This window comes from Pan paniscus, chromosome 9 (assembly GCF_029289425.2).
Source record: "Pan paniscus chromosome 9, NHGRI_mPanPan1-v2.0_pri, whole genome shotgun sequence".
In the NCBI taxonomy this organism is placed as follows: Eukaryota; Metazoa; Chordata; class Mammalia; order Primates; family Hominidae; genus Pan; species Pan paniscus.
Window position 1 is genome coordinate 29,906,897 of NC_073258.2, and position 16,254 is coordinate 29,923,150.

At 41.0% G+C, this 16,254-nt stretch overlaps 1 protein-coding gene across 8 annotated transcripts in view; it reads right to left on the reverse strand.

The window, feature by feature from the left end:
- BDNF (brain derived neurotrophic factor) overlaps positions 1-16,254 on the reverse strand; it is a 66,934-nt gene that overhangs the window by 39,815 nt on the left and 10,865 nt on the right. The window contains exon 1 of one of the 8 annotated variants that reach the window (XM_063608136.1): positions 6,348-6,684. The exons of 5 other annotated variants lie outside the window; for them this stretch is intronic. Coding sequence is in view for 2 of the 3 variants with exons in the window: in XM_008955892.5 (XP_008954140.2) it covers positions 5,208-5,357 (150 nt within the window). In the remaining variant the exon portion in view is untranslated. Of the gene's footprint in view, positions 1-5,207; positions 5,559-6,347; positions 6,685-16,254 lie in introns of those variants that run through there. 2 more of the 8 variants (XM_008955892.5, XM_008955894.6) reach the window with 2 other exon arrangements.

The following is a 16,254-nucleotide window of genomic DNA, read 5'->3' on the forward strand; positions in this document are numbered from 1 at the left end:
TACAACGTTAAAAGGATTTAGTGAATATATCAAATTGTGGATCTGCTTATTTTAAAATTTCATCTGTAATTCCACATGCACCCCCCACCCCCATACACACTCACAAGATCTGAATATGGTAACAAGGAAATCCTAGTAACTGTAGCGTTGGAAAAATGGTTCATATGGAAATAAGCCATTTGGCTGGTAAAGCTGGTGATTTTGTTCTCTAGGTGGCACTATTACTTCAATTTTTGGTGAGTTGCTTAAATTACTTGGAACTGCCCGTTTATTTTCTTTGAATTCCCATTTTATAAATTTTAATTTTATACAAGCTAGTTGTAATTAAACGACAGGTTGCCTTCTAGGTTTTATTTCAGTAAGTCAATTTGAAGTTCAGTGATTTTTTATCATATAATTTTATGTTTCCTTACTATACTGTCTTAGTTTTAAGAAATCCTCCCTTGCCTGACCTCCTCTCTCCAAAAATGCAGAGGCATGTCAAAAACACAGAGGGTCGTCATAAAGTTTCCGTCAGACCAAAGGAACCAAGATGAAAGCATGTTTAAGAGCTACTAGGTTCTGGGAGATTTCAAAATCAGGACATTACTACCATGACAACCAATGAAAAGTTCTTTCAAGTGAACCTTTGGGGAAAACTATATAACGTTCCTTACTCTCTAGGCTCTCTGGAAATAAACTTTTACTTTATTATGGCTGTCACTAAAGCTTGTAAATTTACTTTGCTTCCTTCCAATCGTTCTCCTGTCCCACACCCAGCCCCCTAACTCACTTAATGCAACCCATCCTCAAACATCAATCTATAAATGAGACATCAGGGCAATGAGCCACTTCTTAGCATCTAGTATATTTGATAAGATTTGTCTCATCAAGAGGATAAGTGCCCTAGAGCTTCTACTTGAACTTAAATACTTAATTTAAATGAAAGCTTCCACACTTATCTGACCAGATACTCAAATTTTTCTACAGAAAAGAGAATACCTTCCTGTTCCACTTAAAGAACACACACATTTACCACTCCCCCTCCTCTCCCCTGCAAAAGGTTTTCAATGTCAGTACATTAGTGAGCTCCATTTTGCATCTGCCATCAATAATGATTCCATATAGTCAATAATTGGGTTCATGACCTTTCTAAGTCTTTACAGTGTAAATATTCTGGAAATCCAGTGAGGCACTTAAGTATAAAATTATTTAGGATTAAATAATTCTATGCCTTAAGTAGAAGTGTAAGAGGACGTTTAGGACACACATGACTAAGCCTACAAATACCAAAGCCACTCTATGTTTCCTAGGTTTAAATACCACATGCAAATAACATACGGATTTCATTTGCCAGCATCATTTATTGCTTAACATTACTCTATACTAAACAGAGTAAATGGATGCAGAGTGTAACCAGTAAGTTTGCTCATTCACTTTTGAAGCTCATCTGTGCATGTTATTCATCCTAATAAAGAAAATTTATCACAACACAACTTGATGCGATTCTTGTTCAAATGATTTCCTCTTCCATTGAACAACAGCCAGCACTTAAAACCTAGAATTCCACAGAATTCTCTCCTCGATTCCTCTTTAAAATGCAATTCACAGTTTGAGATCACAGAGCCTGCCAGTGGCTGAATGGCTGCACTAGATGGCTGAGAGTCCTTCAATTAAGCAACAATTTTGCAATTAGTGGAAACTGAGTGCTCTATAACAATTGTTTGAAAACAAGTTGAGACAAGTTAGCAATTACCCTATAAAAGGGACATATTCACTTTTGTTGGATAGGCGAGACCCCTCACACAAATTGAACTCTTCCACACAGGGAGATGCAAGTTGAAAATTAATGTTTTAATCACTAAAATCAAATCCATATTATGGGCACCTGAAATGGGAGTGCCTTTCTTCTCAAAAGATATTCAGAGTTTAGCTATCATCCACTCTCTATGCTGTCTGTTTTTATTCAGGAAGTCTGAAATTCTTCTCTACTCCGGGATTAATTTCCTACATCTCAAAATGTTAATAAACTACTTGAACATGACCTTTCCATTCTGTAAATCTTCAATTTCCTTAAGAGTAAGTCTACGATTGAGACCCAAAGCTGCTGGCTGTGTTATATTTCACAGTTCACAGTTCTCTCTCTCTCTCTCTCTCTCTCTCTCTCTCTCTCTCTCTCTCCCTCTCCCCCTCTACACACACGCGCGCGTGCGCGCACACACACACACACAGAGAGAGAGAGAGAGAGAGCGCCCCAGGTTTTAGAAGATGAATGTAAAAAGAATGTAAACAAGTTCTCTGCTATACTATCAGGTGGGCGTGCCCAGCTCACTGTGCGTGCTGAACTACAAACCAGTGCTATTCATATAAGAAATGATATCAATCATCTACATTTTGACTATTGAAAAGCTGGGACTCTTAAAGATTCCAGGAAAAAGGGAATAGCTTACATTTTCATGGTGCCCCTTTTAAACAGGAAACCCACGGACTTTGAGCCAGGATTTTAGAAATTTGCATTTCTTTTTTTACAGGATTTTCCCTCCTGGTGAGTCAAAATGAACAAGAAATACCCCAGGACCTCCCTTCCCTCCTTGGCCATTAATGAGATTAAGGCAATTAACTCACATAGTATAAATGAATCATTTGAGGTGATGACTGCATTTTAGGCAAATGATGACTTTCTTGGTTCCATTGGTTTGCAAGTAAAAGTTACACACATTGAAAAGACACTGAAACAGATTTCCTAAATGCTTCATTTTCTGGATGCACCAATGTTGACCTACTATACCTGTTAAATGGTTTTAAAATATCACCTTAAAATAAAGGAAACTTCCAGCTACTAACTCAGCTCTGAATGGGCTATGAAAGGCTCCAAAGGTATGTGAAAAATTACTGTTATTTTGCTTTAAAAAATGTGATGTCTAAGAGTGTCTGCAATGTTCTAATGCTTCAAAACATGTACGTAAGCCTTGTTTATCTGGAAATCATTTCTTTCTGCTTATATCATTTATAAATAGAAAATGTTCTGTAATAACTTAAAATAGTTCCACATACATAATGCTTTTCGTGTCATAATACTTACTACTGGTCTATATTTACCAACATTTATCACATTTTACAAAATGAAGTAGAAGAAAAAAAAGACAACGACTTTATGGCCCTGGAATTCCAGTAATGGTGACCAACATGTTTTAAATTCCAGTAAAGGTTATGGTTACATTTCAACAAGTGTCTCTTTCCTTTCTCTTACCTCTCCTGCTAACCCAGAGGTAAATTTACCAAAAAAAAAAAAAAAAAAAAAAAAAAAAAAAAAAAAAAAAGTCTTAAGCAAGGCATTTGCAAAATCAGAAAACAGGAACAGGAGTTTAGTGATTGTTTTTAAAAGGTGCTGTTCCCAGGGTCAAAACTTTGTGGTGTAATTTCAACATGCTATGTTACCTATTATGTGTAATGCCTTGAAACCCTACATGCCATAACATCAGAAATCTCCAACCTAAAAATTAGGTTGCATGAGATAAGCATTGAAGGCACACACGTTCATACAAATTAAATCTGTAATTATGCCTCAATAAGTTAAAATGTAAAGACATATCAAATTGTAAGACCAAAATGGCTTTTGACCTTACAACAAACTCATATAAAAATAGATTTTTCGATAATAATAAAGGGGAGAGAGAGATTTTGCAGGATATTGAGCCAGTAGGGAGGGGTCTCATTTAATATCATGTCGCCTTTTATATGCAGTTAGAAAATCAACGTTCCCAATTACATATTACTTTGCTTTAAAAGATTACTAGGAGGATTAATAAACACTCAGAAATATGCCTTTCTTTGCTTCTGGCCAAGAACATTCCTGCGTGCTTGTCGGAAAATGTTCTTTGGTTGCTACTGACATTAAGGAGTAAGTGCAGGATAACTAGAGGACCCTAAAATAAGATCCAAGAAGCCCTAACACACCGCCAATCGAGGCTTATCAAAGCTCCCCCAGCGCGAGGAAAACTTGCATAGAAGCCAAACAAGAACGAGGAGTCAAAATCCACCGACGACGAGTCGCACGCCCCACCGAGCTGGAGTCAGCAGCACCATTCAACAAGTCCCTCCTACCAGCTCTCTAAGGGATCCCGCAAAACCTTCCTTTACCACTTCCCCACCCCCAGCCTCCCGCCCCCAGTAGCTGCTTTTGGCAGCATGGCCGGCAGAGGGCACCCTCTACCTTCCCTAGCTTCGTTCTCTGGGTCCCCTCCTCCTCCTCGCCTCCCCTCCACCCCGGTCCCTCATCCCCGCTCTACCCCCAACACACAAACACTGCATCCTCCAGTTCACCCTCGCAGCCCCGAGGCTTCTTCCTTAGGGATGCCCCTAGTCTGTAATCTCCCCTTCTTCTTGCCCGTCAGGCACAGAGCCCCCAGTCCTCAGCTATTTCTTTCCAGGAGTAACTCACTCACCCATTCCTCTTCCCGGCTCTGCATCCCCAGAGACTAACCCGAATCAAGAATCCCCCACGTACATCCCATCCACTCCCCGAAAGTCAAAACTCTTAACTTCCCTGGAGGGCGCTTCAGAAGAGGGGCGCAGGATGGGTAGAGATGTGGGTTCGGCCTGCCCGAGAGTGTCGCAGACCCTTTCAGTTCCCAGCGGTAGGAATTCCGCCTCCCAAGTTTTCCAAGCTACATTGGCTTCGGACTTGTAAGTCCACTTCAGTCTCAACTCCTGGGGAGCAGGTAGCCGTGTGCAGCTCCGGGGAAGGGATGCGGGCTGAAGGCGCAAGCTTCCCTCCCACTCCCCCCGCAAGTCGGCGCGGGGACCACCCACCCCCCTGGAAGGATTCCTAGCCTAGCCCCAGCACCCTCCCCTCAGTCAGGACCCGCGACAGCTCTGGCCCCCTAAGTCTCTCTCGACTACTCCTGGGCTGGGGGAGGGCTGCAAGGGATCCCCGGGTCGCCGTCTTTGCTCCCATCACGCAGCTCTGGGTCTCCTCCAGGCCTTCTCTCCTCTACTTCGTGACTTCCCCGGGTCCCTTTTTCCCTGTTGGTGCCGGCTGACCTTCTGGGTTGTGGGATGGGGGAGAAAACTCCCCAAGAGTAACTCCAAATCGTCCCTTCTACCGGAGGGGAGGAAAGAAGGAGACTGGCCTCGTCCCACAACTTTGGGGTGGGGGATCCCCCAGTCAACTCTCTCCCGCGGACGGGCAGCTCCTGCACCAAGCCCCATTCCCGGCGCTTGCCTACCTCGGGGTCCACACAAACCTCAAGGGTCCCCGGCGGCGGAGTCACATCGTGGTTCCCATTCTGGCTCCAGCGCCCAGCCCCGGTCCCCGTCGCCGTGCTCCTCCCCGCCGGCCCCACAGCAGCGGTGGCAGCTGCATTCAAGTGTCTCATTAAAGCCCCCCGAGCAGGAGGTGGAGGGGCGCACCGGGCTGGCTCCTCTGTCCGGCCCGGGAGCCCGAGGCGCTACGGGGTGCGCGGGACAGCGAGCGGGCGGGTGCGCCCGGGCGCGGCGGCGGCAGCGGCGGGGACCCGGAGCTCCAGGCTGCGCCTTGCGCCCGGGTCAGACATTATTTAGCTCTTCGGTTGAGCTTCGATTGGTCAAACGGCGCCGCCCCCCCGCCCCCCGCCCCCCGCCCCCCGCTCGCCCGCGCTACCGGTACCCGTTCGGGGCGGCCGCTTAAAGGGAACGCCGCGTCTTTTCCTCGCGCGGGGAACCGAGGGGCGCCCGGGACTCCCCGCTCCCCCGGGGCCTGTCCTCACCTCCTCCCCTAGGGCCCCGCGACATCGCCCTGCGAGTCCTGCGCCCTCCTGGGGCGCCTTGGACAGGACGCCCGCGGCTTCGAGGGGTGTTCCAGCCCCAGCCTCAGCCCCGGGGAACCCCGCGTCCCGCGCCCTCTGCAGAAACCCCGGCTGTGGGCGCTGGGGCGGGAGGGAGCGAGTGAGAATCGCACGCCCCGAGGTCTCGCTCCCCTAGCTTTCAACTCTCCCCTTCCTCCCCATCCCAGCACCCAAGTTCTCTGGGAGAGGGCGTGCGTTTCCCGGGCCACAGACACACCTTCCCGCACCTTCCTGCACTACGGAGCTTGCGAACGCGAGCACACAATGAAATCGCACAGAGCATGGGGGCTATTGGTTTACTCTGCTGCCTTAAACACGCCGGCTTAAACAGAGTTCGCGCACTGACCTCTCTAGAGTTTGCCTAATAGGAATTCAATCAAGATAATAACAGCATTTTTTATTGATGAACGCCCCCAGATAACGTTACACCAAGTTACTTGTTCCAGCCAGGAAGCCCAGGCAATGACAGACCTCGCTAAAGCCACACGCTTTCTAGCCGACCAAACAGAAAAACGGAAAGAGAAAGAAAGAAAACAAACCCACCTTTTCAGTCACTACTTGTCAAAGTAACCATCAAGGCAGCTGCTCCGGGAAAGACTTCGGCCCCAAAACTCCCACACTCTATTATTTTTTCACGTTCCCTTCGCTTAATTAAAGGGGGGAGGGGGCGCGAGTCTTTGGTGCCCGGTATGTACTCCTTCTGTTCTGCAGCAAAGAAGTTAAATTATTGATAGTGGAAATTGCATGGCGGAGGTAATACTCGCACCCCATCAGCGAGAAGCTCCATTTGATCTCGGCAGAGGCAGGGAGATTTCATGCTAGTTCGCCGGGGGGAGCGGCAGCGAGAGCAGCCCTCTCCGCGGTGAATGGGAAAGTGGGTGGGAGTCCACGAGAGGGCTCCACGGTGCCTTGACGTGCGCTGTCATATGATACCTCCGCTGCCTCGAAATAGACACTCTAGTGCACGAATTACCAGAATCAAAATTCAGCGCATTTAAAATGATACATCTTTTATTAGAAGAGTTCCGTTCCAGGGCATTGCATGCTTTTGCAGATGTTTTCACTTCCAGCCCCAGCAAACACACGTATAAGCTAACCCTTTTAATAACGAACCAGGGCAGCCAAGATAAATAAAAAGTCTTCTGCTTTAACCAGAGTGGGGGTAGGTGATTCGAGGGTGGGGGCAGAACTGGCTCAGTTAATCCTCCCCCGCCCTCCACCCCCACCACTGCCCGCAGCAAAAGAGCAAATAGCCTTTCGGGTTCTCATTTGCCTGTAGCCAAGACCCTTGAAGAGAACTTATATGGCTAAGGTCCAGAGGACATTTTCAATTATCCATTTGATGAACTCTGTCAACCGTCTACCTGTGTTTCTGCTTTAAAGCTGAATTTTCTTCTCATTAGTTCAACCAATTTGTGCAGACCTTAAAATTTAGAATAAAGAATAAGACAGCAGTACCGTACTTAACTTGGAGTCCCTGGACCTCCTCGGAGCATAAAAATCACCTGGGTGAGTGTTAAAATGAAGGTCCCTCCTCCTGAAATTGTGATTTAGTAGGGGTGGGGCAGGGCCCAGGAGTTATAATTTTAATAAATACCACAAGCAATTCGAATGCAGACAATCTGAAGTCACACTTTGAGAAACACTCTCTTGGGGGTACAACACTGGGTATCAGAGGAATCTCCCACCAAGCCCACACCCAAATTCTGCAGGCAGCTTTCTGTGTGTGTGTGTTTTTCTGTAATCTCAAAGGGGTTTGACCTAATAATTGCGAAGACTATTGCTGTAAGAATTTCCCTAAAGACTCCAACATTAATTTTGCTAAAGGGAAAGATTTATAAACAGTTTCCTTTCCTGGACCCTCTTGTGGTTACCAAGAATGTGCTGTTGAACTGAATATATAATATTATTACATACTCAGTTCAATTTACCTAAGGGTTTACAGTTAGCAAAATGAATTCACTAACATTAGCTATTTTAGAACTTCTAAAGACTAGTGACAGAAATTATTTACCCGTTTTATAAAAGAAGAATCCGATCCTCTGCCAGGAAATAATTTACCCACGTTCACACAGTGAAGTACCAGGGACAAGACTTCAGTGAACTCAAGAATTCCTGCTAGAAATAACCCTGCTTCCATCTCCCCCACCCCCTAAGTGAAGCTATCTGTTCCTTGGAAGTGTTATCAGAATGTGTGATCATTCAGAGCGCCTTTGCAAATTGTTGGACTAAATAGTCAAATTATTCAAATATATGCATATTCTTCGAGTGTCACACATTTAGCTTTGCACCTCTGTCAACTTGACAGAGCACATGACCAATACAAACTACCCTACAGCACAGATGGCAGAGTTTATTGTGGAATATTTAATGTATGTGAAATACGCAGGCTAACCAGAAAGCAATAAAGGACAGAGGGCATGAAGCTGGATACCGTTACCCCAGAGACCCTCTGCGTTGGTTCCCAGGTTGTAAGCTGAATGCAGGCACAATTTCTTTTAGTAGCACAATACAATTTAAAAGGCTAGTGTTATACATTTTAAAAAAATTCTTGTACTACATTATAAAGGACTGGAGGAACCCTACTCCAAACTTTAACTTTGTTAACTTCAAACTGATGCTTCACATTTGCTTGAAAATGAGTTCTACCCTCAGGTTTTTAAGCTCAATTATAATTTATTTCCTCCCTGAAAAAATACCTGGCAAGTTAATGCCAGGAATCTAAGCTAGCATTCTGAAGGCTGCTCACTTAGAAGTTATGGCAAATCTTTTTTCTGCTAAATTCACATTGGCACGTCAGCATTTCTGCTGAAGGAAAAAGTGTTCTCATTTCCCAGACTCTGATTGGGTGGGTCTATGGCCAATCTTCTTATTCCTACTCTCCCTTGACATTATATAAATAAATGTGTGTATCTTCGCTTTCCAGTGTGTGGTGCAGTTTTACTGAGGAAAAGACAGAGGAGTCAGAAATGTCAGGGATATTTAGAAAGAAAAGAAGATCAAATGCCAATTCAGATAACCATGATGAATCACACCTCTTAACACTTCTAAGCATTTCCAAACTTTCTGATTTGTGATTATTGCATTACCAATACTGTATGCGACCAGCTTAAAACATGTACTTATTTGCCTTAAAAGTACATCTTACATTCAAAAACAATGAAGCCAAGATAAACAAAATTGTACCAGTGCCTTGCATGGAATTCTAAATATTATTTTTTATTTGCTTAATTCAGGTAGCATATAGAGATAATTTTGGAGGTCTAAAATCAAACATTTTACAAAATTATTTCCCTATTGTGGGCAAGGATGATGCTGAGAATATAGAGCATGCATTTCTCTTCTTCTTAAAAATTGGCCTCTGGCCTAATTGATATGTTAGGAGCAAAGTTTCCAAGTTTATAATCTGAACATTTTCTCTATTACTAAAATGAGGGAAAGTTTCACAGCTTGAAAAAATAATGCTACCTATTTCACTTTTGTGGGGCTTAAAAATTAATTGTGAATTCGTCTGAATCTTTATTTCTTTTTGGTTATGTTCTAATATGATCCTAACCCAATGTTCCAGGGGGGACAAAGGTCAGGAAGAAATTTGAATTCCCATCTATTCTTGTCGGGAAATATAAACTAATCCTCATTACCCAAGTGAGAACAGAGGTAGTAGGCTTGACATTGACATGTTTTTTCTATTAATAATTTTAATTGGCTGAGGTCAATTCTATCACTATAAGCATTTTATATTTATGTTTATTTCAGCTTCCTAGTTACTCCTACCTTCAGTCTTCCTTGCAAGAAAAAAAAAAGTAAGTTGTCTAGTCTAGCATCAAATAAGTTGGCCTAAAAAAACTGTTGAAACTTTCCGTAATTAGCATAGGGAAAATACTAAGTAAACAGAAAACTCTGCTGTTGAGCAGAGTGGCACAGGTGTTTTCAAACTCATCCTGGATAATTTGAAAGGCCTGGTCCAATGTTAAACTATGTCACTCGCAATCCTTGAAATTCTTGTATGAGGCCTGTCCTGAGAAAAACCTTAAGGGAGAAGTAATTTCCCTATTCATGAGATGTTACGTTCTCACTAAGCTTTTTATGAACCATAAGAATAGCTCTATAACATACCAAAATGTGTTCAAATTGGTCAACACCTGTTACAGGAGTTATGTAACCAGGCATAGCCATTAGTGGCAGACAAAAGAAAGGAACTACAGCAAGAAACTTTTAGAAGGGCCAAGACTAGGAGAGTAGAACAAGAGGGTCAAAAGCTGATCCCATCTGGGAATAATATTTAGTTGGATCGAGAAAAACGGCATAGAAACCATTAAGAAACTGTTGAGACTAAACCCCCAAACATATGAGAAATATCAACTTGTAGCCCTCCAAGTTACTAGATTTGTGCTGAGAACATTTAAAAATTAATAATGAAGAATAAATTTGGTTTACTTGTTGTAATATTTCTATAAGCATGGTCAAAAGGGATGTGAGATTGTGGCCATAAGTTAGAGCTGACAGTAATAAATAGCTGTGGTATTATTTGGTTTTGCTAGGAGAAAAGCCATGAGAAGAATTAACAAATTTAAACCAAAGGGTTTCAGGACATTGAATCAGATGAAAGATGAACATTAGCTTATTTTTGAGACTCACCTATTTAGGCTGTGTGATGTTTGGAGTGAGAGATTTTCTACAGCCAAATTTTAAATTCTTCGTGAAAAAAATGAAAAAGAAGAATATGCAAAAATAATTTAGAAAAAAATAAGTGAACTTCCTAAAGTCTTATTTTAAAAACACACACTAAGAATTTGGCCTACTTTCATGTAATTCTGATACATGAATCTACAAAGCACTCTTTAGTGGTCTTTTTGACCAAGGACTTGAGCAGGATGTGCAACTGGCCCTCTTTCTACCTCCAGATAGCACAGGCATGGTGAGAATGAAATCCTTAATAGTGCATGGTTGTGAAGAATGGGTTAGGCTTTAGATTAGTCTGGCATACAGAATCATTTGGAAACATCCGAAACTCCTGACTTTCTCAACTTTAGTTGCCTTTCACTTCATAGTTACAGTCATTCAGTTGATGAAAGATTGCTGAGTATCTACTATCTGTCAGGAGGCTATTCTATGGGCTGATACAGGCAGATGCATAAAATACATTTTAGCCCTTTACACGCTCATATTCTAGGACGTAAGAGTTGTATTTTAATCCATGGTGCCACTTGCAAATTTGTTAAGTCTAGGAAGTTTTGTTTTGTTTTATTTTCCCTTGCCGTAGGTTTGGTGTGTAGAAAGATGATGGTAAACATGCCCCTAGTGGCCAGGGGGTGGTAGTGATGGACAAGAAACTTGCTCCCAAAGCTGGAGTGGCACTTAGAGGCTGGGGAGGGCCCACCACGGTTAATCAGTCCCCAGTTATTTCGGTTAGCAGTGTTTTACAAAAGGTAGACAAAGGAGAAGGAGTGGATAGGGTGAGAGGGAGGAAATCAGATAATTTTTGTTTGAGGCAGATAATTTTTGTTTGAGGCAAATAATTTTTCTAAATATGATAGATAGACCTATAAAAGATAGGTCCAGAAGGGATCTTAAGAGATTATCTCATCTTCCTCACTATTTATAGGCCTGTCATTGCAGACCAGGGAAGTAGACTCTACACATCCTTCTTTTGGGGAGCTATCTAGAATCCAGCAATGCTGGTGCTTGGAAGTCCTCACTTGTAATGCATTTTTGTTCCTGTTGCAATTTATATCTTATTTCATTTCATTCAACCTTAGTGAAGATGGAGAACAGCTGCTTACTAACCTCCTTATGTTATTAAGTCACCACTCAGACTTTTCTCATAGCAAAAGATCAGATCTCACAACCTTTCTTCATAAACTCCAACTTTCAACCCATTAATCATTTCCCTTGGTCTACCCTGGACCTCCTCCAAGATTTCTATATTTTTCTGAAAATGTGGAGCCCCAAACCAGACATGTGTGTGAAATTATCCAGGGCTCAGGAAACACAGGAGTCATGAATTATCTGAACACAGCTGTTGGGAAAAACTAAAGGGAAGATTCAATCAGATTGACAAATCTTCCCCCTTGCAACTTGGAGACAAAGTAGTGGTTGTTTAATAAAAAGATGAGCCTTCATAACAAAGCTACGTCTTCTGTCCTTAGCTTTTAAATGAAGCATTATTTTCAAAAGAAACAACTCTTGAATAGAACATTTAGCTTTCACTGTTTTCCCCCTCAACAAAATTGTTTAAGAAACAGTGGCTTTTCTGTACTCCATTTAAAATCCCAAGTTGTAGACCTTTCACATTTAAATTGGATTTGTGCTTTCATATTCTCAGGTGCTTATTATATACTGATATAATTTCTCTCAAAGGTAAGGTCTATGAAATACTACACTACTTTTGAAGCTTTACCTTTCACCTAAATTGAACCATTTCTTTTCATTTGGTCTGCACACAAAATCCAGTTAGAATAAAGTGAATAAAACTAAGTTGAATTCAGTAAAAGAGAATTATGCTAACCTACATGATACCTAGAATCAAGTCTTCATAAATTCATCAAGTATGTCTCCATTATGGCCTAACAACCCAATGAGACCAAATCATGGGATCAGCAGAAATATTGTTCCCATTACTCAGGAGATATTCTATGGTGTCTGTAAAATCAGTCCAATTGGCCCAAGAAGACATTAAACCAGATATAGAATAAAGTTAGCACTCTAAAAAGAAATGGGGTAGCAGAGGAGAATGTTTACTTCCTCTTCATAATATCGCCTTGAGAAATTGTCCAGGAACTTTGTAACCAAAAAGAGACTACTACAAGTGTTTGCTGTAAGTAGGTACTTCTGAAACCTTAGTCAGCCAGTGAGAGGCACCAAGAAGTTATAAGTCTAGTTGGATATAGGAAAGGCTGATGCTGATACAGAAGAATAGGACAAATATAATGTTTCATAAAAGTTGAAGACAGAGAGATGGGGTGGAATGGGGAATGAATTGGTGAGAGTACAGCCATTAATTTAAATTCCAGCCCCTATAATTGTTTTTTGTTTGGTTGGTAGTCACTGCCGTGTATGTACTCTGGGAAATTACTTCTTTTTTGCTGCTTGGACAGTAGTCATGACCTGGGAATGGGGGGTGGTGTGTGAGGGAGGTGAGGTATTACACGGCTAGATATCCAATTTTGGAAGTCAGATGTCGATGCCATGATTCAGACTAAATATATTTCTGAGACACAAACTAAGACCATAGTCAGTTTTCCTCAAGATAGTTTGCATGCTGAATTAGAAAAATGAAGACCAACACTTCCTTTATTACCAGATTTCATGTGTCCCCCAAATGCAGTAAAATGTTTAATATTGAGGATCTTTTATTTCATAGGCATGTTTTCCTGAAGGCCTTGAGAAGAATGAGCCAAACATATGACCATCCACTGGCCTTTTTAATTTAAATAAGTTCCAAGTGTAAACAACTTAAGTTAGCTTTGCATTGTTTGTCCCTTTATGTTGATACTAAATACTGATTTGAACTACTATTCCCACATAATATTCTTATAGCATTATAACCAGATTGTGGATGTAGATCATGTTAGAACTACTTTGCAAGCCAAATTTCCATTACCTTCCATCTTGTCCGCACACAAAAACTAATTAGAGCAAAGTGAGTAAAAATAAGTTGAATTCCATAAAGAAGAATCATGCTAATCTACATGATGCCAATTTATCTCAAAAGTATGTACAAGTTTGACATATTCTTGACTATTTCCTAGATTAATTTTTTTCTAATGTTTCTTTTTATTATTGTACTTTTGGAAATTCATATTGTTATTTATATGATTTTGCTCTCTGTTTCTAGAAAGAATTTATAAAACATCAGATTTACTCTTTAATTAATTAATGTTTATAAGAGCACAATTTTAGAAGAGTAGTAATAAAAGTTAATCACAAAAGCAGAATTATATGTATGGATATTATATGAGGAACAAAGAAATTGCTCCAAAGAGTATTTAGTTGGAATATAAGGTGGTTTTAAAAATAAAAATTTTAAATGAGCAAACATTTTCTAACGTTTTCAGAGTAGGGATATTAATAGATGTAATTAATTTTAGAATTCCTCTTTTTTTTTTTTGGATACAGAGTCTCACTCTGTCACCCAGACTGGAGTGCAATGGCGCAATATTGGCTCACTGCAACCTCTGCCTCCTGGGTTCAAGCAACTCTCCTGCCTCAGCCTCCCAAGTAGCTGGGATTACAGGCATAGGCCACCATACTTGGCTCATTTTTTAAGTTTTAGTAGAGACGGAGTTTCACCATGTTGGCCAGGCTGGTCTCGAACTCCTGACCTCAGGTGATCCACCCACCTCAGCCTCCCAAAGAGCTGGGATTACAGGCGTGAGCCACCGCGCCTGGCTAGAATTCCTCTTTTATTTCTTGATCACTTTAGGGAAAATATATTAGTTGCTGTTGTTTTCTTGGGGTGGAGGATCAGGAGTGAAAAGAATTTTGTCACTGAAAATCAAATAAAGCTGTTGTCAAATCTCAGATAAAAGAACCAAATGAAGTAACTCTGAAATAAGTAATAATATAGGAATCAATGAAAACTTGAAGTTTCAAGTTTTAGCTAGTGTCTCAATAGTCATAAAGTAACTATAGGATATTTAAGAAGTATAAAGTATAATTAATTTTGTCCTACCATTTTGAAATTAATAATATCTGATTAGAATGCTATTAAAGTGTTGTTATGCTTACGTTTTAGTAATTAATCTCTTTTTAATTTTATTTTGAACATTAAAGTAATTAAAATCTTGCACAGACTGTCCATTGTTTCCTTTTGATGTGACTATTAGGAAATAGAAGAAATATCTTTGTCATATGATGTTATTTTAAGGCCCAGATAGTAGTCAAAAGAACTTGGGTCCTAATTGAAAACTGTCAGTTTCTGGCCATGTAACCTGGGCAAGCAACTTCACTAGCCCAAGATTGTTCAGATAGATATCGTAAGGGCCATAGAATTGTTTATTGAATAAATTGAGAGATCTACCACTGTGCACCTCAGTTGCCCAATCAATCAAATGAGGTCAGTGGGCTACAAACTGAGTTTGCTAAAGCTGGCAACACATTCAGACCTTATCTCAGAAAGAAGAGATGATTTAGGTGATTTCAATGCATGAAGGGAATCAGTGAACTAGATCATTTGTAAGGTACTTTTTCTATCTAAATTTGAACTACAAGTTTAGTTTACCAAATGATATACAGTTCCTGAGCCAAGGTAAGGACTTATAGTCTACCAGCCATCATATTACTTAGTTATCTCTGACAAAGCTTTAGGTGGACTTTTTCATACATCAAAATGTCCTTCAAGATTATCCTTTTTTGCTAGGCTGCTTTCAGAGCTCTGGGACATATCAAATCCATTATGTGTTCATGGTGTCCTTCCCTGAATAAATCAGAGTGGAGGTGGGATGAAGTCTCTTCATAGACTTCCGCATCTTTGATTACTTATATGCCTTTGGCAGCTCTGCAAAGACCACTGACTTGTGTGCTAAGACATACCAGTATGCATCCAATCCCTCATTTAAAACCACATCTTTCTAGGAGCTGCTCTCTAGGAGGAAGATGGATGAAATAAATGTATCAGGAAGATGCCCAAGTAGATATGCGACTCCCTTACCCAGAATATATCCCAGCTTAGTTTCTAGAGCTAGTATCCAGAGTTCTGAGTTGGTGCAAAGACACAAAGGACCCAGACACCAATTCCTGGCATGCTCCCAAATGAGATGCTATTTTCAGGAAAGTTCCAAGTTTGGAGTGGATCCTTTGGAGGAAGAGCATTGAATTGCACAAGGAAAGCCAATAAACATTCTAGTCCCCAACAAGGACTATAAGCCTTGTAATTACGTTTTAGACTGTGCTTGTCCATCCTCTTCTTCTCCATATCTGTAAACAACATGTTAGCTTTGGAGGTTTGTCATCCACTGTGTGTCTTTGGAGAGGGTGTTCCTCATCACAGCATCTGCAGTATTATAGCCAGTAACAGTTCGCAAAGGCAAACTTATGAAATAGCTTCTAAACATACTAAATCCTAATCCAAACAATTTATAACGTTTCTTACTCAATAACTCTCAGAAGTCAACTAACTTGGAACTGCCCTAAACAAGTTAAGAAAGGAGTCAGACATCATCCATTGGGTTAATAAACTAAAGTGGAAGGAAGAACATGCAGGTGAAAAGTTTCAGATTCTAATCTCTTCAGTGACTATATACTTATGTCTGGATCATTCTGTATCTTGATAGTGTTTTAAGTGTGATGATAATTATAATAATAAAAGCTAAGATTGAATAGTGATTTGCAGATTAGTGATTAAAAAAAGGGCTTTGACATTAGACAGACCTAGGTTTGAACCCAGCTTTGCCACTTATTGGCTCTGCTAATTTAAGATAGTTAATTAATTACTGATGCCTCAGTTTCC